Below are 24,775 nucleotides of genomic sequence, written 5' to 3' on the forward strand. Positions count from 1 at the left end.
TTTATTTATTTATTTTTAAAGATGATATTTATTTATTTGACAGAGAGAGAGAGCCCACAAGCAAGGGGAGTGGCAGGCAGAGGGAGATGCAGACCCCCGAGGAGCAGGGAACCCAACGTGGGGCTTGATCCCAGGACCCTGAGATCATGACCTGGGCTGAAGGCAAATACTTAACTGACTGAGCCACCCAGGCGCCCCTGTATCCTTTTTCTTTTTTTTTTTTTTAAGATGTATTTGAGAGAGAGAGACAGAGTGCAAGAGTATGGGGAGGGACCGAGGGTGACAGAGGCGGAGGGAGTGAGAGAGGGCTGAGTGAGGAGCCCTACTCAGGGCTGGATTTCACGGCCCTGAGATCATGCGTGACCTGAGCCAAAACCTAGAGTCAGAGATGCTTAACCAACTGAGCCACCCAAGTGCCCCGTTTATGTATCCTTTTTTTTTTTTTTTTTAATGAAAAAGGATCACAAGGGGGAGAATGCGTTTTTGCTTACTTGAAGGCATTTCGCCTTAACAGAGGCAATTCTCGACCTAGGTGTGATGAAGCCTTGGGTTTCCCCACCAGCAGCTGGGAGGTGTCTCACTCGGAATTTGTTACAAATGTTAGATGAGGTCCTACCCTTTGTGAGTCCTTTCCTTTGAAGATTTGGAATAAATTCAAGTTATGTCTATAATGTCATTCTGATTTGCCCACATCCTGAAAGCTTTTTGAATATTTTAGCACTTCAGATTCCTACTACACTCAAGTGTTCATTACCTTCCTAGCCTGAGAGTCGGAGAACACAGAAAAAGCCCGCACCTCCCACTCCAGAGAGGAGCAGAAGTGTTAGGTGTGGAACCTGCAGGGCCTTTCCCCCGCATGCACACACGTGGGCACACAGAGAAAAACGTCTTTTTGTGGGTGTATATTGTTGAAAGTCATTGAGATGGTACTAAGTTGTATCGCTGAGCATCTTGCTTTTGTCCTCTAACAATATGTTCGGGGGATTTCCCACCCGGTCAACAGGTCTCTTTCTTAGGCTACTGGCTGCTTGGAGGTACGCATCCCCGGCTGATGACTGTCTAAGTATTCTTCATTTTTGCTATGCTCCAGCACACTCGGAGTGCTAGCTGTTCGGAGTGGGGGAGGGGTGGTGGGGTGGGGAGGGTGGGGGATGCACACAGCTGGCTGCTTGGGAATTGCACACACCCCTGGGTGGGGGGCAGAGGAATCTCGTCCTGGCTGTGGGTGTCATTGTCCTGTCCTAGAAGGGGCCAGCCCCGAGGTTATGTCCCAGGACTCTCAGGGGCGGCCTCAGGACAGGACAGAGTGGTCCAAAGAATGCCATAAAAGAGAACAGACAGGTTTGAGAAGCTCTTACGGACAGGTCAGCACCCTTTCAGCTGGAGCTAAGGCCCCGCATTGCCAGGGGCTGTCACTTTTGTCGTGCCTTCTTGGCAGGCAGGGGGCCGGGCGGCTTGGACATCACACAGCGTTGACTGGGCTGGACCTTCCCTGGAACCCCTCCATCCAGGCCAGAGAAAGAGAGATTTTTAGTGGTGTTCCGAGCAAACGGAGGCGCTCCTGGGCACGGGGAGAGCAGAGGCTGGCAGGAAGGGGAAGCGTGTGGGATCTGTGGAGAACTTCGCCATGGGGGGGGGCACACTCCAGCGCTGTCAGTGCTCCCGGAGGATCGTTCGCAAAATCATCTGCGGCAGGAACAAAAGACACAGGAGGCCCAGATTTGGACAGGCTCTTGCGCGACTGTCTCGAGAGGAATCTGATGAAAGAAACAGGCTGCGTTCCTGAGCATAGAACAGTCACTTAAAATGACAGCCCAGTCCCATCTGTCCTTTGAAGCATCTTAAATAAAGACCTCAGCCATACTAGACTTAGCCCCGGCTCGACATGCGCTTTTGTTGACCCACGAGATAAGAACGGCTTTACGTTTTTATGTAATTAATTAATTGGGGTTTTAATTAATTAAAATTGATCAATGAAAAGCCTCCAGGGCCAAATTCTCAGTAATCGCTACACCCAACGTGGGTCTTGAACTCATGATCCCGAGATCAAGAGTTGCCTGCTTTACACCTGAGTGGCTCAGTCGTTAAACGTCTGCCTTCGGCTCAGGGCATGATCCCGGAGCCCTGGAATCGAGTACCGTGTCAGGCTCCTCTGCTGGGAGCCTGCTTCTTCCTCTCCCACTCCCCCTGCTGGGTTCCCTCTCTCGCTGGCTGTCCCTCTCTCTGTCAAATAAATAAGTAAAATCTTAAAAAAAAAAAAAAAAAAAGAGTCACCCGCTTTATGGACTGAGCCAGCCGGGCACCCCTGGCTTTACGTTTTTCAATGGTTGAAAAAAGATCGAAACAGAATATTATTTCCTGACATGTAAATATTATGTAAGATTCAAATGTCAGCACAAATAAAGTTTTATTGGCACACAGCCACGTTCAGCATTCATGAATCCTCGTGGCAGCTTCTGTATGTAGTACGATGGCAGCGTTGGGTAGTTGTGACTGTATGGCCCCCAAAACCTAAAATATGTATTTCTTAGGTTTTTCAAGAGATGCCACTTATGGGTGTTTGTTTATCCCCCATTTAAAAAAAAAAGTATTACATGTTCGTGTTAGCAAATGCAGAAATAAATTTTTAAAATGCATCTGTCACACCACTGGTAATTGTTTTTTTCACATGCATGCCTATGTCTCCAAGGGTCTAGCTGTCTAGGTATTATTAAACTGGGAATATGCTGGATCACTTCTTTCTTGTGCTTTTGCGCTCACATCTGAAACAATTTGATGTATCCTAACTAATTTTCACAAACTTCATTGTTACCGATTATGTCATAATTTAACCTCACTGGGACATGTAGGCTGTTTCTAAGTTTTGAATATTAATAAAGCTGGGAAGACTACCCTTGTGTATTTCTCGATTATCCCAAAGAGAAATTCCAAGCTGCAGAATTACTGGGCCCGTGGGTTTGGATCCCTGTCACCAGACTGTGGCCCCACTGGCAGAACCGGGCAGGAGCCCTTCCCAACCTCTCCAGCAGGGCTGGGCATAATTATTATTGGAACAGTCTCCAAGACAGGTGGGAAAGACTGGCCTTTTAAGTGACAGTTCTATGACCACGAGTATAGTTTAATCTTCCTCTACGTTTACTGGCCATGTGTATTTTTTCTATTTAGGAATAGAAATAAAAACTGTTCTTATTGACTTGAAAGTGCTCTTTATATAGTAAGAATAGTAACTATGTGAGTTAAAACTGAATGCTCTAAAAACCTCACTGAGGTGGGAGCTGATTAAAAAGTGAAGCTAATGACGTGCCCACTTTCCCAGAAAAAAAAATAAAAACAAAAACCAAAAACCGGAAGTGGTAATTCTGTATCTGCCAGATCTGTGGCAGATATTTTCCCCGGTCTATTCTTGGCCTTTTAAAAGAATTCTCCACATTAAAATGGTAATATTTGATTTTTTTAAAAAAGATTTTATTTTTAAGTCATCTCTTCACCCAGCGTGGGGCTCCAACCCAACGACCCTGAGATCAAGAGTCATGCACTCCACCAACTGAGCCAGCCAGGCGCCCCCGTCATATTTGATTTTTAAAAGGATTCTCTATGTTAAAATTGTAATGAACATTGATGAACCAAATCCATCCATCCCCTCCTATAGGGCGTGGGCTTGGCTTTGTGCGCACACACAGGCTAATACTTTGCTTGTGCCAAATCTGTGCCTCTCCCCACCCATGCCAAGCCCCACGCAGCTACCACCTGTGTGCACAGGGACAGACTCTGCCGATCACCTGGGGCTCTTTCAGAAGGAGGTGAAGTAGAGGAAGTCAGTGGGGTACTCAATTCCTACCATCAGGACTCCAGCCTCCCGGAGGCCAGAGATCCAGTAAAGTGGCTCCTCTGTGCTCCCTACCTCCCCACCTCTCCAGTGCGGGGGCTGAGGGGAGACCCACGTTCTCCACAGTGAAAGGAGGTGCCCCACCTGGGTGAGCATGGAGTCCTGCTGGGTTAGGTTCCAAATGATTTCAAAGTGATCCGCATCACGGATTTCTTCAAACGAGGCATTCCACCCTCCTCGGCACAGTGTCTGGGTGGAGGAAGGAGCAGAGCGTGAGGCAGCGGGTGGGGAGGGTGGGGGAGAGCCACCCCACACCAGGCGCTCGCTGAGGATTTGTTGAATAAGTGGCTCATGGTCTTGGGGGCCCTTTGGTTGAAATAAAGAGGAAGATAATGAGAGCACAGGACCCTCAACCTCTGGCTGGAGGCGGGGTGCTGAGGGTACCTGATAAAATTCCCTGGACTGTCGCTGGAATTCAGGGGAGTCGTGTTGGCCCACCGTCACCAGCACGTGGCAGGCTGGATCCGAGGGCCGTGTCAGGGCCGCCTCCAGGAGCAGCTGGGGGCTGTTCTGCTGAGCACCCTCCCTGATGCAGGGGTAGGTGTGGGTGAGGACAGAGAAAAGCCTGAGCTTCACCCCCGGCCCTCCTGGTAGGCTCACGCTCAGCTCGGGGAGGAGGGGACAAATGACTCACAGGGTCATGAGGAGAGGGGCGTTCTGAGTGGTGTACACGATGGGCTCCAGGTCATAGATCCCACTGACCAGGAAAAAGCCTGTGCAGGTGAAGAAGAGTCAGAGGGTCAGGCCGGCAGGTGGGGCCAAGCCTCGCCCCAGAGCGGACCTCATGCAGGAGCAGGGGCAATATGGGGCCAGCCCAGCCGCCAGGGCCAAAGGGGCAAGACCAGGGTAGGGGTGGGGAAGCAAAGCCCCCAGGTCAAGCCGTCGTGGCTGTTGGGATTTTGTGCAGCTGGTGCAGACCCTCAGGCCCAGCTGGGGAGGGGAAGCTGCCCAGCCAGACCTACAGTCCCATGAAAACCTTTGAGGTTCGGTGTGACTCCATGCGTGGTCCAGTTGGCCAGGAGCATCATGGCAGCCAGGTGGGCCCCTGCTGAGTGTCCACACAGGTAAATTCCCCTGGGTTGGGCCAGAGCAGAAAGCCAAATTCACCTTCAGTTTCCCAAATGCAGACTCCCAGTTTGCCTTCTGTTCCACAGGCCAGAGGGGGCAGCTGGGCAGTGTCCAAGGGGCTGACTCCACCATCCTCCCACATTGTCTGACAAAAGGAAAGTCTGCAGCGATACCCACTCATTGCACGGATACTGCTTCTGGACAAACGCGATGCTCCGAGTCACTTGGTCTACCATCTGGTCCAGAGTACCTGCACGGAGAGCAGGAGCTGGGCCAGGATCCGTGGGGGGCTCTCTCCCCTCCAAAGCCCAGCAGCCTTCAAACCTGCAGGACCACCCTCATTACCTTTGGGGGCAAGGTCATAAGCCACGATCACCACGGCCACTCCCTGTGCCGTCAGTGGGTTGACCATGAAGGCCGATGTGTCTTTACTGCAGAAAGAGACAAAGATGTGACAACTGGAGGCACCTCGGCCACCAAGCTGCTTCCACGTCCTGTCCACCCAGGGCTCCAGCTCTCTCTGGTTCCGTGTAGTATAAGGAAGAAAGTAGGCACTGTCCTTACTCTATCACATGCTAGCTATGAAACCCTGGGGGCTTTATTTAACCTCTAAGTCTGCTTTCCTCATCTGTAAAATGGGGACATCTACTTTCTCTTGGGGAAGTGAAGAGCAGACGGGTAGAGAGCTTTGCATGACAAAGCGTAGAGGTGCCATAAATCTAGCATGAAGATGACTGTGCTTGAAGGCTGGTAGACCCCAGAGCAGGCAACTCCTCAGTGAGATCCTGGGAACAACAGCGTCCTTGAAGATCTCAGATACCCCACTGCTCCTCTACAGGTGACGAGCTGACCTGGTTTGCCCAGGGACTCTCCCACTGAAAGCCTCATGTCCTGGGAAACCCCTCAGTCTCGAGCAGGCCGGGAAGGTTAGTCACTGTGGTTTCCCTCTGACTGAGAGTAGCTTGAACATGCTTCTCACCGGGTATAGTGGGTTGAACAGTGTCCCCCAAAGGATAGGTCCAAATCCTAACCTCAGTACCTGGGAATGTGCCCATCAAGTCCATGCAGCTGTCATTAGGGATCCCGAGGTGAGGTCATCCATGATTTAGGATGGACCTCAATCCCACAACTGGTGACGTTATAAGAGAGAAAGGTGGGGGAAGATCTGAGACACAGACACACAGACACCGAGGAAGCCCCGAGAGAATGGAGGCAGAGACGGAAATGATGCGACCACAGCCAACGAAAACCTAGAGCCCCCAGACGCCAGAAGAGGTGGGAGCAGATTCTCCCCTGGAGCCTCTGGACGGAGCAAGGCCCTGCCCACAGCCCGATCTCAGCCTCCTGGCCTCCAGAACCAGGAGAGAACATGCTTCCGTCATAAGCCACCAAGTTTGCAGTCATCTGTCGCAGCAGTGCCAGGAAACTCATACCCCAGGGCAAGACGAATCTCCCTTTCTCCCTGCTCATCCAGACTCCCGACTCACCTTCCACTCTGCCAATACCCTCCATGAAAGAACAGACAGAAAGGCGAGGCTGTAAGACAGACAAAGGTGTGGGGGCTGAGCCCGGGCGACCAGGCCAGCTGAGCTCTGTCTCGGGACCACCCGGCCGGCCACCTACCTTCAGACACTTCCTCGGGAAAGTAGATGTCCAGTTTCTCCCCTTCTCCATCCCCATAGGGGACGTGCAGCAGGCTCCTCCTGGTGGCCCGGGCATTCTTGGTGGCTGTCTCGAGAGACGGACAAGTCAAGATCACCACCACCTGCAGTAATTTCTATCTCGTTTAAGGCAGAAACCCTTCTGCTGAAAGCCCCTTTGGGAGGACTGGTCAGCTCCAGCCGTCAGTGTTTGCATGAACGATGCCTCCCCAAGTCCTCGTGGTCACCTGTGCTGGGGTCTGAAGCATCGCACGGGTGTGCAGTTACAACGACACCAGACTGGCCCATCCAAGCGGGACCAATACTACCTGCGGAGTCTGTCCGGAAGTGCGCTGTGGCTCTGAAGGGCCCCACTCTGTCCACTACTTCATTACATCTTGTGTGTGTTACACCTGGAGCTTCTGCTCCAGGAAGTGTAAACTTGTCCAAGTCTAAGGAAAAACCACCTTCGAGGGCAGCCAGATATAAACTCATTTCAAATAGGGGCGCCTGGGTGGCTCAGTTGGTTCAGCGTCTGACTCTTGGTTTCGGCTCAGGTCATGATCTCACGGTGGCGGGATTGAGCCCCGAGTTGGGCTCTGTGCTCAGTGTGGAGTCTGGTTCAGATTCTTTCTCCCTCTCCCTCTGCCCCTCCCCGCTCAAGTGTGCTCACTCCCTCACTCTCTCTAAAATAAATAAAATATTTAAACTCACTTCAAATAAATAGATAACAAAACAATATGAATATATAATTGAGTGCCGGATGGGGAGAGATCAGAATGATGTGAAAATTGGCTAAGACCTGGGTGGGAAGAAAGGAGCAAGGGCACTGTTAGGGAAATAGGGTGGGGTGAGAGGGGAGTCTGTATGTTCACGCTGTCCCCCAAGTGCTCCCCCCCAAATCAGTGAAATGCAGGCAGCTTAGCTCCCTCCAACACTGGGCGCTGAAGAGTATAAATTGGCAGGCTCTTCTGAAGGGCAGGTTGGAAATACATATCAAAGCCCAAGAAGATCATACTCCTTGATGCCTAAGTCCTTGTCCACATAGTTTTTATAAGGAAATAATCAGAAATAGTCCCAAAGACTTGTGTTTGTTTTTTTAAAAGATTTTATTTATTTATTTGAGATAGAGAAGAAGCACGAGTGGGGTCAGGGAGCAGTGGGCAGAGGCAGAGGGAGAAGCAGACTCCCCACTGAGCAGGGAGCCCGACGACACGGGGCTCGATCCCAGGACCCGGAGATCATGACCTGAGCCGAAGGCAGACACTTCACTGACGGAGCCACCTAGGCGCCCTCCAAAGACTTGTTTTAAAGATGCCCACAGTAATGCTATTTATAATAGCAAAACTCCAGACACAGCCTGGGTGACCCGTAATAATAGAAGGCTGCTCAAATACATTATGGCTTATCCCTCTGCTCGGCTTTATCATGTAGCCTGGCATTCACCATCCTTGATATATTGTTCGCCTTGTATCCTATCTGTCTGTTGCCTTCACCGTGAAGACAAGGGCTTTGCTTTGCTCGCCTCTGTACACCCAGGGCCTGGTAGGTAGTAAACAATTTAAAGAAAAGTGTGTGATAGGGGCCCCTGGGTGTCTCAGTTGGTTAAGCATCTGCCTTCTGCTCAGGTCATGATCTCCAGGTCCTCGGATTGAGCCCTGAGTCAGACTCCTGGCTCAGTGGGGAGTCTGCTTCTCCCTCTCCCCTGCTCATGCTCTCTCTGTCTCTCTCTGTCTCAAATGAATAAATTGAAAAAAAAATCTTAAAAAAAAGAAGATTGTGTGATAAATAACTATTTCAACAAGCAGTGCTGGGTCCACTGAATATCCAAATGAAAAAGAAAAAAAGTTTCTTGATCCCTACTTCACACCACACCAGATCAGTTCCCGACAGACTATCTAAACATGAAAGAGAGGACAACAGAGCTCTTGGAAAAGAGAAGAGATCTTCATGATCTTGGGATAGGCAAAGATTGCACGAATAGGACCCCAAACACATTAATCAAAAAGGAAATGGATGAGTATTTCATGATGTAAAGAGCAAAACAGGTGGCCTAAACAGCACTTGGCATGATCAGTGTGGTCCTTCTGATACTGAAACTGGTGGGGAGAGACATGAACTTGGGATCCACGTCCCCAGCAGTGCGCAGGTCCCCAACCTTGGTGGCCACGGCGGTGGGCCCAAAAGGAAAACTGCTCCTCTGGGCGGGGTGATCCTGCAACTCCAGAAGGGGGCAAACTCAGTACGTGCAGACAGGTTGTAGAAAGTGTGTTAGGCAAGTGTGCGCAAACGGTTAAAACAGGCTGTCTGCATTTCAGCTGGACTGCTCAAGGCCAAGAGCAACAAAATGATGGTAGACGCCCAGTTTCCCCATGCCAAAACCAGGGACCAGGCTGCCTTTGCAGGACAGGCAACGTGGTTGCAAAACCAGTTTTGCCATCACTGACCATGTCTACTGACTGCCCCCCGCCCCCCCATCTTGGAGTGAGGGGACAGGAGAAGGAAAGTTTTCTTGGGAGAGAGATGTGCCATGCTGTGTGCTGTGGGTCCCCACTCCCTCTCCTGTGGAGGGGTGGGGGGAGACTTCCCATCTCCTAATGCTTCAAGCGACCAACTGCCCAGAGGGCCTGATGTGGGACTCCTGCAAAGGTCTAATGACCAGAACGAAACAGGCTCCCCATGTGTGCATGAGCTGCACTGGGCACAGACCACTCTGCAGGACATGCTCAAGATGCATCTACTAGAGACATTCAGTGAATCAAACATACGGCATTTGCGATTATAATCTGAAGTGTTTAGGGGCGCCTGGGTGGCTCAGTTGGTTAAGCATCCGACTCTTGATTTCAGCTCAGGTCATGATCTCAGGGTCATGGGATTGAGCCCCGTGCTGAGCACCCCACTCCGTAGGGAGTCTGCTTGAGATTCTCACTCCTCCTCTCCCTCTGCCCCCCTCCCCAAATAAATAAATAAATCTTAAAAAATTTTTGAAGTGTTTATTAAGAATGTAACCAGGAGGGGCGCCTGGGTGGCTCAGTCGGTTGATCGGCCGACTCTTGATTTTGGCTGAGGTCATGGGATGGAGCTCCGCATGGGGTTCTCCACTCAGCAGGGCGTCTGCTTGAGGATTTTCTCTCCCTCCCCCTCCACCCCCCCCACCAACTTGTGCGCACACTCTCTCTCTAAATAAGTAAATAAACAAATCTTAAAAAAAAAGAATGCAATCGCATTGTATAAATTGTGTTTAAATGTTTAGAGGTGAATTAATCTGTGACAATTATGAGCTAACTCGGTTATGAACATTAATTTAAGAAATACATGAATGCCATTCATTTTTCTTACAGAGAAACAATATGTGTGTGTGGTTAAACAACACAAAAGGCTTTTCAGTGAAATGTTGCCTCTGCGTCTCTCACCACCCGCTTCCCCTACCCCCAGCCATGGTGACTTTCACTATTAATATGGAGGTAGACCCTCCCAATCTTCATCCGAATGGGAGCATATTAAATACATTTCTGGCCTGCCTATTTCACTTAATACTTCCTAGAGAGTTTTCCCAATTAGCACATAGCTTCCTTGCTCTTTCTTTTTTTAAAGACCCCTTTTTTTAAGATTTACTTATTTATTTTAGAGAAAGAGAGACAGCACATGAGTGGTGGGAGAGAGGCAGATGGAGAGAGGGAGAGAAAGAATCTCCAGCAGACTTCCCACTGAGCATGGAGCCTGACACGGGGCTCAATCCCACCACCCTGAGATCATGACCTTAGCTACCCAAATACCTGAGCCATCCAGACGACCCTAAAGACCCTTCTTAATATTCCATCCCATGGCTGCATGTTAATCCATGTGACCAGTCACGTAACCAGTTACACCAGTTGCTTAGGCCAAACAAACCACATCCCATCATCAGGAAATTCTCCCACTTCCACCAAATGCCCCCAGTTACTGGTCAGTGCCAACGACCGGCACACCCACCCTTTCGCTCTAAGGCTCAAATCCATCCAGGGCTCCTGTCTTAGTTGGCTCTGGCTCCTGTGCCAAAATACTATAGAGTGTGGGGTTTAAGCTGTAGACCTTGACTTTTCACAGTTCTGGGGCCTAGGAGGCCTCGATCAGGGTGCCAGCCAGGCTGGTGTCCGCGGAGGGCCCTCCCCTCGGGCCCACACCGCCTCACTGCACACATACACACCTCTTCCTTGTGAGCCTGTGGCCCTCTCTCCCTCTCTGGGGAGGCAAGCTCTCAGGGGTCTCTTCTAAGAATCCAGACGGGTCAAGACCCCACCCTTCTGACCTCATTTAACTTTACTCACCCCCTTAGAGCCCCGTCTGCAAATAGAACCACACCAGAGGGCAAAGGCTTCAACATGGGAATTTGGGGAGGACACAAAGATTCAGTCCAGAATAGCTCACACACCACCCCAAAGTCCTGGGGCTCTACAATATCGACTCTCCCCCTGCTCCCCTTCCTCTAAGGGCTGACCCTGACCACCCTCTCACCCACCACCCATCATCCCCCTCACCCGCTCCGTATCTTCTAGAGCCCTTGCCCCTTCTAGCAGACTATGACGATTACTTCTGTCTCCAGTTCATGGCCTATCATCTTCCCCTTGGCCTGTTAAGAAGCACAACAAAGGACAGCATAGAGCATACAGTCAATGGCATTGTGATAACGTTGGATGGTGACAGATGGTGACTATTCTCATGATGAGCACTGAGTCATGTATAGAGCTGTGGAATCACTAGGCTGTACACCTGAAACTAATATATCATTGTATGTTGACTATCCTTCAATAATAAAATAAGGAGAGAAAAAAAGAAAAAGATTCACAGTGGCACACGGGCAGGGGTTTTCTGTTTTGCTCACTGATCTATCCCACGCACAAAATGAGTGACCTGCACTTGCCAGGCACCCAGTAAATATTCCCCAAAGGGATCAGCCCACAATGAAGCACTCTTCTGCTGAGAGGCACCCCAAACGACCCTGCCTCGACCAGCCCTGTATACACGTCCCACTGTGTGCCGGGGTCTGAAGGAAGTGCATTGGGGTTCCTGGATCGGGAGCTTGGTCATTGGGAGTCTGCTGCCTACTGCCCTCCATGGGGCTCGCCAACTACCCTCCCAGCAGCACAGTGTGAAGAGGGTTGTGCCTGACAAACGCATTGGCAGAGTGGGTTCATCAAAAGATAGCAATTTGTTTTTCCCAAGAGTTCTTAAAGGCATACGTGGACCAACAGGACTCATTTTGTGCCAGAACTAAGAAAAAGACCATGAAATTCATGTTCTAAATTGAAGAGCAATTCAGACCAAGCAGCTGGAGATATTCCCTATCATGCACACGTCTCCCTCAGACATTAAAAAACTCAGGTGACCCTGAGAAACAGGGACTGCCTCTCTGCAGGAGTCGGCTCAGTGGTTGGTGGGGGTAGCTGGATGCAGGGGCTGCAGCCTCCCCCCAAGTGTGAATACCACCAGCCCTCCAGTCCCTGCACCCCGGGGCAGGAACCACAGGAGGGCTTCAATGAATAAACCATATTAAAACTTCCTTTTTTGATCATGCAAAAATTGAATTTCTATTATTTGCAACCAAAAGTGTCCAAACTGTTACAGACAGAAACACCAAGTCCGTGGACTCATCCCGAGCATGTGTCAGGAAGTAGGGGAAGTGGTGGCCAGAGCCCCTAGAGACTTATGCAAGCATGGAGCAGGTAGACCAGACTGTCCCAGCAGGCTAAAGACCGAGGGTTTGTTACATGCCTTGGCAGGAGTTTAAGAGAAGGCAGGGTCCCATCAGCCACCCTCTAGTTAACAACAGGTGGTGGAATTATGGATGGTTTTATTTTAAAATCCCTTTTAGTAGGCATATGTTCCTTTTGTAATAACAATTGTTACCTAAAAGCAGCCAGGATGGTGCAGAGCAGGGCTACTTAAATGCGGTGCGTGGGTACTGGGAGCCTCACCCTGTTTGCTACTGGTCTGTGATGAGCTAAGTAGGCAAAGCCAAGTCAGCATTTAGACTATATGCAGTTTCATAGAACGGCTCTGTCTGTTGGACTAAATAATAAGAAATCGGGGCTTTCAAACAAAAACTTGTATAGGAGCAGCCCTCGTCACAATTGCCAAAAGGTGGAGACAGTCCGAATGTCTGTCAGTGGAGGAACGGACAAACAAAATGCGGTGTGTCCACACGAGGAAGGCATGAAGTAGCGACAGGTGTCAGACAACAGGGACGGACCTCCAGAACCGCAGGCCAAGGAGAGCCAGATGCTAAAGGCCACACATGCGTGATTCCATTCATACGAAATGTCCAGAATGGGTAGAGACGGAAAGCAGCGGGAGGGGAGAAATTGGGTGACTGCTTAACGGGAGGAGGTCTCCTTCTGGGATGAGGAAAATGATCTGGAACTAGGTAGCGGTGGTCGTGGTCGGTAGCTGCACGACACGTGAACGTTCTAAGTACGACTGAATGGTGCACTTTAAAGTGGTTAAAGTGGTACATTTTGTTATGTGTACTGTAGCACAGTCAACAAAATTGGGGCTTGTATCTTTTGTGCCTCACTTTTCTGGTAGAGAGGAAAAAGCCCAAGATCTGAGCCTGCCTGGGAGACCTGGTCCCTACTGTCAATCACGAGGCTCCACCCACCTCACTGGTGATTGGTCCTCCTGGAGAAGGGGCGTGGTTTGGGGGCCTGGATGCTGCAGGAAGCTCTCAGAGGCAGGGCGCCCAGCCAGGTTCAGAGCACATATTTCTACGTACCTACCTACCCACCTATCTCTCTCTCTACCTACCTATCTACCTATTCATCCATCCATGCACCCACCCATCCATGCATCCATCCATCCTCCATTTAGTATACAACATATCGGTCCTAAGAGTGTTGGTAAAACAAGTTTAAAACTACTGAGAGAGGAAATAGTTCTGAAAACCTGCCCCTCCCAGCCCCCTCTGCTCTCTGCCCATGCTCACTCAGCAGTCCCTGTGTGAGCTTCCTCCTTCCCTTTTCTTAGAGCATTTATTTTGGGAAACTCATTGTGAATCCTTTCTCTACCCCTTTGAGGTGTATGTAAATATTTGTAAAAGCTGAAGGAGTCTCTTGCCAGTTATACAAACTAGGAATGTTTTCCTCCAGGACTGGGGGAGCCATCTCTTTGAAATGTAGTCATCAAGGAAGCCAGCACCCCTACCCCCCAGATTCCATAGGTGGGCAGGAGCCTAACTTCAGGGGTCTGGCTCCCAAATTACAAAACTACCTCTTGTCGTGAAGAGATGGGAAGTTTTCTTTTTCCTCTGGAGAAAGGCAAGTAGCAAGTACAGGTGGCCTCGCTAATTACCAGGTGTGGAGGAACGAGTGTGGCTCTGTCGGGCTCTCTTGTTTGAGCACAGATATCATTTATCTTGAGAACGGGTGTATCTGTTCTGCGATGGGGTGTATGCCTGCCTGTGTAAAAGGGTGACGTTTCTCTCGGGTCCCTAGCAGCTTGCCTGTGGTGCACATCGCAGTTTGGCTTAATCCTTACTCGATAATAACATGTTTTCTTTCTCTCTCTGTCCTTTGTGGAGAGGCTTTCTGGCTTGGCAGGAGATTATTTTTCATTATTTGCACTTTGTGTCCCTTTGCCGCCCCCTGTGAGTTTGATTCTGGGGCAATCCTCGAGTCCGCAGGCAGCACTGATGAGGTCTGGGGGGCTCCTCCAGGAAAGGCCGGGCCGGTGCTCACTCACTGACGCTGCCTGACCGGCCTCACCCCGTCAGCCTGCTCCGTCCTTACCTGGAAGCTCAGCTTGGGGAGGGGGCCACCATCATGAGCTGCATGAGCCTGGGTAGGTTATTTAACCCCATCAGGCAGGGGTTAAATAACCCCTTGCTTTGGGCCCAACATTGGGGGGGGCGTCTGCACAAAAAAACTCAGTACTGAAGATTGTTTGGGGCTGCAGGTTTGTGTCCCCCAACATTCCTGTGTTGAAGTGCTGCCCCCTAATGAGATGGTATTGGAGGTGGCACTTTTGGGAGATAATTAGGTTTGGATGGGGTCATGAGGGTGGAGCCCCCGTCGTGGGATTAGAAAGACCAGAGCTCTCGCTCGCTCACTCTCTCCCTCTCTCTGCCACAAGAGGACACATGGGCAAGGCAGTTGTCTGCAAGCCAGGAAGAGGACTCTCACCAGGGAACCAAATCGGCCAGCACCTTGGTCTTGGACTTCCCAGCCTCCAGAACTGTGAGAAATAGATTCCTGTTTTTTAAGCCACCCATTCTAGGGCCTTTTGTTATGGCAGATCAAGCGGATCAACACAAAGATAAATAATATTTAATTTAAAAAAAAGTTTTTTAAAAGTAGGCTCTATGCCCAGCATGGAGCCCAAAGCCAGGCCCGAACCCAGGACCCTGAGATCAAGACCTGAGCTGAAATCAAGAGTTGGACACTCAACTGATTGAGCCCCCCAGGCGCCCCAGAGAGAAATAATATTTAAATGCATTACATATGCATACATATTTTAAATCTAAAGTAATGCTAAATGTCCATGGCCAGCAGAATGTCAACATTTTAAATAGAAACAGGCTCCAACCCTGCATGGGCATGGCCCTAATGCCCCCCTGCTATTGGGCTCATGGTCTGCATCCATGAAATGGGTCAGGGGTCCCTGCGGCTCCTCTGGGCCAACTACAGCACTGAGAGCAGGAAGGTGAGGGGACTGTGAGCTTAAAGCTGGGCACGGGATGGACAGCCATCACTGATGGGAGTCTCGGAGGGCAACAGGCAGCACGCTCTTCTTAGCTCTTGCCCCTTATGAGTGACTCACTTTCCCAAAGGGAACAGCTCTTCTCTCCTTCAGGACAATTAAGATAGACAAAGAGGTTTTTGGGGCGCCTGGGTGGCTCAGTCAGTTGGGTGTCTGCCTTTGGCTTGGGTCATGATCCCAGGGTCCTGGGAACGAGAGGAGCCCCAGGTCGCGCTCCCTGCTCAGTGGGGAGCCTGCTTCTCCCTCTCCTTCTGCCCCTGCCCCCTGCTCGTGCTCTCTCTTGTGCTCTTCTCTCTCTCAAATAAATGAATAAAATCTTTTAAAAATAGCTTTTCTATGACTCTGAAAAGCCCAGGACACAACTCCACTCCACTCTCTGTCGGGGCAGGGAGGATACAAGTATGTGCTGGAATGAACCTCCACTAGCCTGTTCCTCTAGCTGGGTTATCTCACTTTAGAGAACCACCAACTCTGAGAGCTCTGTTCGGTCTGCTGAAACAAGGATTTACCAACATCCAATTTCCCCTACTGAGGGGAGAGGCTGGCTGCTTTCTCACACTTCCTCCAAGGAGCCTACTTCCCCAACCCCGCACAAGTGCTTCACTGAGTGTTAAAAACGTGCTACGACACTCTGGAGACACAAGACAGAAATGGGAATTCACCTTGACACCTCTTCACCAGCTTATAGGTTCCCAGGCCCTGATTTCTTGAAAGAAACAAATATCTTCTTTGCTTCTTACGAATAGCATCAACGTCGCATGTTCAGTGGCCAAATGGGAGGCCTTCCTGTTTCTCAGTCCACCTCCCTGTGCCGCCGTGGCACATCGCCTAAAGCGCCCTGGCATTGCTGGCCGAGTGGGAGAGCAGGTGGATCATGGTCCATGGGGCGTTTCCTGCCTCCAGCTATCCTGCAGCGAGGGCTCCTGGGTGCCTGGGCTCAAGCCAACGAGGCTTGCCCAGTGCCTGGACTTTGGGAATTGCCCCCAGAACCTCCTCCTGTCCCCGGCATTCTGAGCCACCGCCACCTGCCAAAGACCACCCACAGCAGCCATGGAGAGGGCCCCCAGTACCCTCCTCTCCTATGCGTGAGTACGTCCTCAGGGTCTCCTCGGCTCCCCGTCGGATGACCCATCTGCTGGGGCTGTACTGATTCTCCAGCTCCTACGGGACACAGACAGAAGGCGGCGTAAGACCTTTGTTTTCCACACTGTGCCCCCACCCCTCCGAATGTCTGGATGCTCCTCTCTGCCTTGAGAAGCCCTCTCCCCAATATCTCAGGCTTTACAGATGCCCTGAGCTTCCTTCAGCCCCTTCAGTCTCCAGCCTGGTAACCCGCTCCCCACTCTTCCCCCACACCAATTAATTAGGTATTTCAGATACAATGAACATCGCAGGTGCTCTCAGGCTCCTGGTCTAGAGCGATAGTCATGCTTTAAATAGTGGCCAGCCTTAAAAGGGAGATGAGGTCCCATAAATGTGTCCTGCTTAATGCCACTGTGGGCACCACTCCTACTGCTGGAGTCCAGGGAGCTGGGGGGGGGGGGTCACTACAGAGGAAGTGACGTGGAGCTGATCTTCTCTGAAGAGGCATGATTCTTTTTTTTTTTTTTTTAAGATTTTTAGACAGAGAGAGAGTGAGAAAGAGCAAGAGAGCACACAAGCAGGGGGAGGGGCAGAGGGAGTGGGAGAGAATCCGGAGCGGATCCCCTGCAGTCAGAGTGGAGCTGGACACCCGGCTCGAACCCACAACCTTGAGATCATGACCTGAGCCAAAACCAAGAGTCGGAAGCTCACCTGACTGAGCCTCCCAGGCGCCGCTGAGGGGGCAGGATTCTGATTGCAAAAGTCACAGCAAAGAAACAGGTGAGGAGAGAGGAATCAAAGGTCAGTTTGGAAATGCCGATGGGCCAGACTGCTGAGACACAGAGGTAAGGCCGAGCCTGGGGGAGAGGGTCTCAGATGTCAGGCTAAGATGCACAGGCTTAATGTAGAGAGCAGCAAGGAACCAGATTTTGGAGGAAGAGCTCAAAGGCAAGGAGAAGGAGTGAAGCCTAAAATGGGAAATTTGAAGACGGGGTGGCTTCATGGAAAGGTCTTGGGCTCTGGAGTCTGATGGGTTGAGTGCCATCCAAGCTCCAACACTTCGAGGCTGTTTTACTCGGGCAACTCACTTACAGTCTCTGGGTCTCAGCCCACATCTCTATAATGAGCCTAAGAGTAGCCTCACAAGGTTGAAGGACATAAGGCATGTAAATGAGGTAACACTAACCATTCAGGTGGGGGTTACTGCCTCCTCCCGTTGAACGAGATTCTTGGCCAGCGTTCTTTAGATCCGTACAGTCTGTGTCTGCAGGCCATTTACAGCCATCCTGACACGCGCTGTGAGTGCTATCATCATCTTCCCTGTTGGTAGGCCGGTAGGTATGATAACAATAACGCAGTGGGTTCTGAGAGTCCTCTGGTGTTGCCGGGGTGTGGGTGCGCATGTGTGTGCGTTGTGTGTATGTGACAGAGAGAGAGAGAGAGAGAGAGAGAATGGGATTTCTTGGCGGCAGTATGCGTAACTTATGATTCTCTGAGAATCTCGGGGAAAAAACCTCAAAAACCCCAGAACACTGCCTGAAATGCAGGGAAACTAGTTAGGAAATTATAGCTGAGTGACAGTCATATTAAGGGCTTTGTGTGGTTTCTAGCCCTCACGATCTGGGTCCAGTAAACAGCAGCCTTTCTGCACCTTCACCATCGGGCACATCCTCCATGGGTATTGCGGAAGCTCAGGTCAAGGTCGGGAACTGTGAACTTTTCTCTACCCTTAAAACCAGGCTCACCGAAGCCTGCCTGTGGCCAGAAGCGAACTACATCAGGGCGCTAAGCTTTCGGGGCCGGCACACAGGTGCTCACCTGCGCCCTCGAGAGTGGTCGGTCTACGGGCTCCTAGACTCCCCTCCTGGAACTGCCGCTAACCTCCGCGCTGCACCGCTCGGCCCCAGACGCCCCCTGCGACCCGCCTACCTCTTTAGATAGCTTCTTCCAGGGAGCCTCGCCTCGGGGACCTCGGCCACGGACCTCCATCGTCCCTCCACGTACGGCCAGAAGGCGCGCCCCGGCCTTTTACACGCGGCGGCCGGGGCGGGGCCAGCCGTCCTGGTGACGCGAGCCCGCCGTGTCCCCGGGGCCGCCCACGAGGGGCGGGCTGCGGCCAAATCTCCCGCCGGCCCGCGGCCGCACGCTGATTGGCTCCGGCGGGCCGGCGCCGGCTCCCGATTGGCCAGGGAGCCGGGGATAAAGGCGGGCGGCGCGGGAACCCGCGCTTGGTGGCTGGGCGGTGGCACCGGAGGGTCCCTGAGCTGCGAGCTTCCTGGAGGCGCCATGAGCTGCATCAACCTGCCCACCGTGCTGCCCGGCTCCCCCAGCAAGACCCGGGGGCAGATTCAGGTGCCGGCGCGGGGACGGGATCCCAGCACGCGGGAGGGCGGTCGGGGTCCGGGTCGGGGTTGTGGTTGTGGCCGTGGCCGTGGCCGGGCGTCCGTGCGCAGTGGGCCCCGCAGTGACCTCGCCTTCTCTCCTAGGTGATTCTAGGACCCATGTTCTCAGGAAAAAGGTAAGTAACTAATGACCTCGCGGGGACTACCTCCTTCCCCATCCCTCCCTTCCGGGAGACCCGTCCTCCTCCCCTGGCGCCCCGCCGGGGCCTGCCGCCCCTCTCAGACAGCACCCCCCAGGACAGCCCCCACTGCCGGATCGCGCGTTCCCGCCCAGGATGCCGCTCCGCCCTGGGATCCGATCCTGGAGCAGACGCTCTTCCCTGCCCGCCCAGTTCAGATCCTTCCATAGGGTCATTCCTCCGCCGTTCCTTCCTGCAGCTGGGTACAGCTGCTGACGCTTTAGCCTCTCACGAAAGCCCTCTCGGAAAGGGGCATCCAGGTCTTGTCATGTTTTGTTTTGTTTTTTTCAATTTAAAATGTTAATTCTTTTAAAATCGTGTCTACTGTGGGCCAGGTCCTGTGCACCCTACTGTATGGGCACCCCTCCTTCTGGTGTGACTGTTCCCTTAGGTACTTTACACACTAAGGAGTCAGACCAGGGTGCCTTTGCTCCCCTGATGTGACAGGACCATTACCTGACCTAGGCAGGGCTAGCGAGCCCCCGGGTAACTCCCTCTGCCCTGGGGGATTACTCCAGTGCGAACCTGTTGCCCCCCCCCCCCCCCCCGTGGTGAGGCGAAGGTGGGCTCTGGGACCCAGAGGCAAATTCCATTTTTTTCTTGCACAAAAAGATTTTGTGAAGTCATTTCAGACTCTGTGAAGACCTCTGGGATGAGACTACTTTGGAATGCAATCTGGACCCCTCTCCTGTGCCTGGGCCTTTGCCTCTGCCCACCCCACCAGATCCCTGAGCCTTATTCCTGCATCCCCTCCCCGGACCACCTGAGGGTCATTCCTTGCCACCCTCCCCAAGGAGAGCACTTCCCACCCCAGCACACCTTTATTATTCCATTATTCCCGGGCTCCCTGGTGATCCCTCGTTGGCATCCCTCTCAGGGCTAGACTGTGAAGTCTCAGAGCACTGGCCGTCTGTCCTCACTGGTCTTTCTGTCCATTGGTGGGTCTCAGGCAGTAGACCCCTAGAAGGTGGTGGGGAGCCCCACTTGTGCCGAGGGGGTCTTCCTTGCCCACTCTTAACACCGTGGGCCTCATGTAGTGCTCTGCTCTTGCAGTACTGAGCTGATGCGACGGGTCCGTCGCTTCCAGATTGCCCAGTACAAGTGCTTGGTGATCAAGTATGCCAAAGACACTCGGTACAGCAGCAGCTTCTCCACACATGACCGGTGAGTTCCTGTCTCTTCTGTCCTGTCCCAGGACCTCCCCTGGAAACCCGGGGAATGTTCCCAAGGGACATACTGTCAGAGCTCTCTTTAGCAGGAATGGTTAATAAGGCCGATGCCTGGCATTGAAACATTGCAACTCAGCAGACTTTCAAAGTCGCTCGGCAAGGGATCTTAGGACTTGGCCTTTCACAGAATTCTAGCCCAGTGCTCTTAACCAGGGCAGATTTGCGCCCCCTCCCCCAGAGTTCATTTGGCAATCTCTGGAGTCATTTTTAGTCTTCCAGCTGGAGTGGGGGAGGGCATGGGTGCCGCCGAACATCCCACGATGCACGGGACAGCCCCATGACAAATATTGATCCTGCCGCAATTGTCAACAGCGCTGCGCTCACGTCTGTGCGGTTGCAAACTGGTTTTCTTTAGCCCGCATGTTGCTTTTCCTTTAACTTTTATTTGTCTTAGCCTGGCTGGCTCTTGGTTGTCTTGTGGCCTTCACACATCCCGGTTTTATGTTTATCCGCCCACGCCCTGCAGACATTTTCCGTTTGCCACCTGAGGTGGGGAGGGAGGGTTGAATTCAGTTTGACTCTTGCCTGTTCCTTGGCTACAGGTTGGGGCCTGCTATTTCTGAGCCTGGCCATTATCCCTGTCCTTGGGACTTGTCCGCCGGAGCCCCCAGCGGCAAAGCCATGCTGTGCCACGCATAGGGCTTGCAGACTCGGATCAGCCCAGTGTGTGGCCTCGGGGTGGGAGCGCCGGGTTTCTGAAGCCAGGCGGGTGGTGGGGTGGACAGTGCCCAGGACTCGGAGCTAAGCGTCAGGATTTGAGTGACGGGTGCTTCCGGCTGTGCTGTCTGAGGCGGGTCATTTCTGTCGTCCTGTCTGCTGCTGCCGCTGCACGGGGCATGTCCAGGGAGGCCAGTGAGACCAGAGGAGGCGGCACAAACGCTCTCCAGCCCGGGCTACGGAGGCTGGGACAGGCCACGGCTGGGACCGAGCCCTTGGCGGGAGTGACAGGGCTCCAGAGGCACTGCCCTCGCCCGCCCTCTGGTTTTCTCTATTTGGGGAGGGAAGGGGGAATTTAAAATGCACGCAATACCAGCTCATGCTCTTCCCAGATCTTGGAGTAGAATTGTAGCAAGGTAATAACGAAGCCGTGGTTGTAAAGTATTTTAGTTTTCTGAATACAGCTACGGGCTGCTGAGCCTTCCGAAAGCACCAGCCCCCGGGGGCACCCAGGTGGCTCAGTTGGTGAAGCATCTGCCTTCAGCTGCCTTCAGCTCAGGTCATGATCCCAGGGTCCTGGGGAGCAGGGAGTCCGCGTCTCCCTCTGCACCCCACCCCAGCCCCGCTCATGTGCTCCCGCTCTCAGATAAATAAATAAAATCTTAAAAAAAAAAAAAAAAAAAAAAAAGGAAGTACCAGCCCCTGAGAAGGCTAGTTGAGGAGCAGGAAAAATGAACACAGAAGAAAACAACATTGTAGAAAAACAGACCCTGTTTAAAAAGACAGAGGACAGAGAATAGTATCCCTCTTCAGAAAAGGCCCTGGGTGTGGGGGTGGAACCTTCCCACACACGGCCTTTGGCTTTCAAACTCTTCTAGATACGCTTTTCCCCGTTGGGCACACAGGGCAACAGTAGGACCTTGGATTTGAATCTTGACTCTGCTAGTTAATAGCTCTGTGATCGTGGAGAAATCCTCCGATCTGCCAGAAGGCCCACATGGCTTGAGTTCTTCTCTGGCAGTGCTGGCTCGAGTCCCAGGTGTACGTCCGCTGGGACACACAGGCCGAGTCTGGTGCTCTGCCCAGGACCACGTTGGGCTTTCCTGGGCACTTTCGCCTTGCGTGGGCCCCTTCCTCCATAAAAAGAAAGAAGTACAAAATTATATTTTATGACCACATTGATAGAAAGACAACTAGAATGCAGTCCGAGTTGTATTTATGTGCTCTTTTTCTCATTTTTAAAAGAAGTTAAAGCATTTTGCCTGGCCTGGCCCACACCCAATGGAAGGGGAGCCTTCGAGTCTCTGTTGGGCTCTGTACCGCGCGCTGCTAATTTCTAGTCCAGCGCATCAAGGGAAATAACTTGTGTTGAATGACTGGTTTTGTGAACATGGGCCTTTATTCTCCCCAAAGGCCTCCCACAGGCACTAACTAACTAACAACAGTGCAGCGTGTTTGCGGGTAGGGTGGTCACGGGAGCTGTTCCCCGGCCCCCGTGTTCAGTTTCTGCACCCTTGCCTTGCTCACGTGCTGGCTCTCTCTCCCCAGGAACACCATGGAGGCACTGCCAGCCTGCCTGCTCCGGGACGTGGCCCAGGAGGCCCTGGGCGTGGCCGTCATAGGCATTGACGAAGGGCAGTTTGTAAGTCGGCTTGTCCCTGGCATTCTGCCTACGAACTCCCAGTCTGTCCCCCTTTCTCCTCTGCTGCTTTGGAGGGTGTTTGTTCTATCTCTGATCTTTTAGTAAACAACATAAACTTGCTTCAAGCGATGTCTGAATGCCCTTTGGATTCTCTGTACTGCTTTTCAGGCTTTAAGAGATTTATTTTACCTTCTTAAAAATAGATATAAAAGGAACCCCCGAATGGCTCAGTCAGTTAAGTGTCTGCCTTCCGCTCAGGTCATGATGCCAGAGTCCTGGGATCGAGTCCCGCATCAGGCCCCTTGTTCAGCAGGGAGCCTGCTTCTCCCTCTGCTGCTGCCCCTGCTTGGGCTTATTCTCCTTCTCTCTCTGGCAAATAAATAAAAAATCTTAAAAAAAAAAAAAATATATATATATATATATATATATAATTTTTAAAAAGGTGGGGGGGGCACCTGGGTGGCTTAATCAGTTGAGCCTCTGACTCTTGATTTTGGTTCAGGTTGTGAGACTGAGCCCCACGTCAGGCTGCACTGGGCGTGGAGCCTGCTTAAGATTCCGTTTCTCCCTCTCCTCCCCACTAAGAAAAAAATATATATATATTTACAGTGAACAAAAAAAAATTTAGGTTTCTTGGGGTGCCTGGCCAGCTCAGTCCGTAGAGCGTAAGATTGTTGGTCTCGAGGTCATGAATTCAAGCCACTTTCTCAACACTGGTATGTAAGCAACATTGTTTGCCTCCTCGTTGCTTCTGGCTTGTTCTTTATGGGTTTCTCTTCTTGGGAAGCGCATCCTCTAGTAGCTCTTGCAGCCCAGGACATTTTGGTGGGAGCTTTCTGACTCTCGGGAGGAAAATGTCTTTATTTTGTTCTGTACGTTAAGCGGGTGGCAGAGGGTAGCTTGACAATGGTTTTTCCCTGTGGCTGTGGAAAAGCAGCACCCCTTCCCGCCGCCATCGGTCTGTGAATGCCTTCCTGAGCAGGTGGCTGGGTGGCAGGTTTGCTCTCAGAAAAGCGTGTCCTGGGAGGTCTTATGCTTAGTTACCCTGTTCGGTGTCTGGTGTGCCTTTTACATTTGAGCGTGGTGCCTTCATGCCTGTCGGGGAGAAGGAAGCCATTATCACTCCGAATCTCTCTCCCCACCTCCGGCAGGTGTTCTGGGAACATCTCCCAAAGTGTGTGTGGTTTCAAAGACTATTTTTCATTTGGGATTTCCAGTTAGTTCTTTTCGCGTCACTCCCGCTCTAATGCACACATCCTTGTTTCTGTTTACGGATGTACCGTTTGTTTTAACTGCTGCTGTTCCTTCCCTTGTCTTTCTGAAAATCTTGTGTTAAAGGCTTTTCTGGCTCAGTCTTTCCTTTCTTCAGGAGTGCGGCTGGCTGAGTCTGCGCGTATTCCTTCGTGGTCTTGGTTTCCCTCCTGTGCTGTGGGATGCTTTGTTGCTGTGTGTAGTGACTGGTTAGTGATTGCTGCAGGAGACCCCACGCCGTGGGACCTGGGGGCGTCTCACTGAGGGCCTGGGGAGGGCTTGCTTCTTAGGATTGGGGCTTATGGGGCTCATTCTGGGGACGGCTTTAGGAGGTTGGCTTAGTTCTCGATTCTGTGCCCTCAGGAAGGGAGGTGATCCTGACCGGCATCCTAAACCTTCTGTCTAGGGAGAGGGGACCAGGAGGCTGAAGCCAGGTTGGTAAAGCAGCAGTGGTCACTCCTATTGGCCAGGACGGGGAAACATGTGGTCCCTTGTAGCCTAAACATGTTCATGTGCGTCTGCGCTCAGACGGGACTATGGAGGCTCGTGTTTTGGCCTTGAGCCACCGCGGTCATGGAGCAGCCTTGCCTGATGCTCACGGTCCGTGAAATGAATTACATTCCGTGGGATAACTCCAGGGCCCGGCTGGGAGTGCCTGGCCAGCGTCACTGCTGGGGCTGCTCTTCTCTTTTCACAGCCCAGAAAAACAAATACAAATCCCTTTACCTGTAGGTGCCACATCTGTCTAGGCTTTATAGGGGTACGTTTTTAAAGAGGGGGGCTCCTATCACGCTGTGCGGTTGTTCACGTGTCAGCAAATGCACCCGTCTACAAGGATGTACCCATCCTTACGAATGCTTACAAATGTACCACATCTTACTTACACTGGCCCCCTGGCACGTGCCATTTAAAGCTGTGATGGACATCTTGGCCTGCGGTCTGCTGTATTGGGATTTATCTGCTAAGTGGAATTGCTGGTCAAGGGGCCAATTTCATTCATTCATT

At 51.9% G+C, this 24,775-nt stretch overlaps 2 protein-coding genes across 6 annotated transcripts in view; one reads left to right on the forward strand and one right to left on the reverse strand.

The window, feature by feature from the left end:
* AFMID (arylformamidase) lies at positions 1-18,468 on the reverse strand. Of its 5 annotated transcripts, none has more exons than XM_044378711.3 (12): positions 18,340-18,424; positions 17,597-17,785; positions 16,398-16,488; positions 6,578-6,682; positions 6,442-6,490; positions 5,300-5,385; positions 5,132-5,204; positions 4,863-4,960; positions 4,521-4,599; positions 4,271-4,412; positions 3,971-4,075; positions 1-1,686 (listed from the first exon to the last, which is right to left on the reverse strand). In XM_044378711.3, the coding sequence occupies exons 2-12, from the start codon at positions 17,597-17,599 to the stop codon at positions 1,654-1,656; spliced, it is 864 nt and encodes a 287-aa protein (XP_044234646.1). In that variant the 5' UTR covers positions 17,600-17,785; positions 18,340-18,424; the 3' UTR covers positions 1-1,653. The 5 variants fall into 5 exon arrangements, with proteins under 5 accessions (XP_044234646.1, XP_057173972.1, XP_057173973.1 ...); XM_057317989.1 differs by having other exon boundaries at positions 5,132-5,222; XM_057317990.1 differs by having other exon boundaries at positions 5,132-5,222; positions 17,597-17,730; positions 18,340-18,404.
* Positions 18,380-24,775, forward strand: part of TK1 (thymidine kinase 1) — an 11,541-nt gene continuing 5,145 nt past the window's right edge. The window contains exons 1-4 of the mRNA XM_026484020.4: positions 18,380-18,762; positions 18,897-18,928; positions 20,045-20,155; positions 22,426-22,519. Coding sequence (XP_026339805.1) covers positions 18,697-18,762; positions 18,897-18,928; positions 20,045-20,155; positions 22,426-22,519 — 303 coding nt within the window. The 5' untranslated portion in view covers positions 18,380-18,696. The remainder of the gene's footprint in view (positions 18,763-18,896; positions 18,929-20,044; positions 20,156-22,425; positions 22,520-24,775) is intronic.

The sequence above is a fragment of the Ursus arctos genome, unplaced genomic scaffold (assembly GCF_023065955.2).
Source record: "Ursus arctos isolate Adak ecotype North America unplaced genomic scaffold, UrsArc2.0 scaffold_24, whole genome shotgun sequence".
In the NCBI taxonomy this organism is placed as follows: domain Eukaryota; kingdom Metazoa; phylum Chordata; class Mammalia; order Carnivora; family Ursidae; genus Ursus; species Ursus arctos.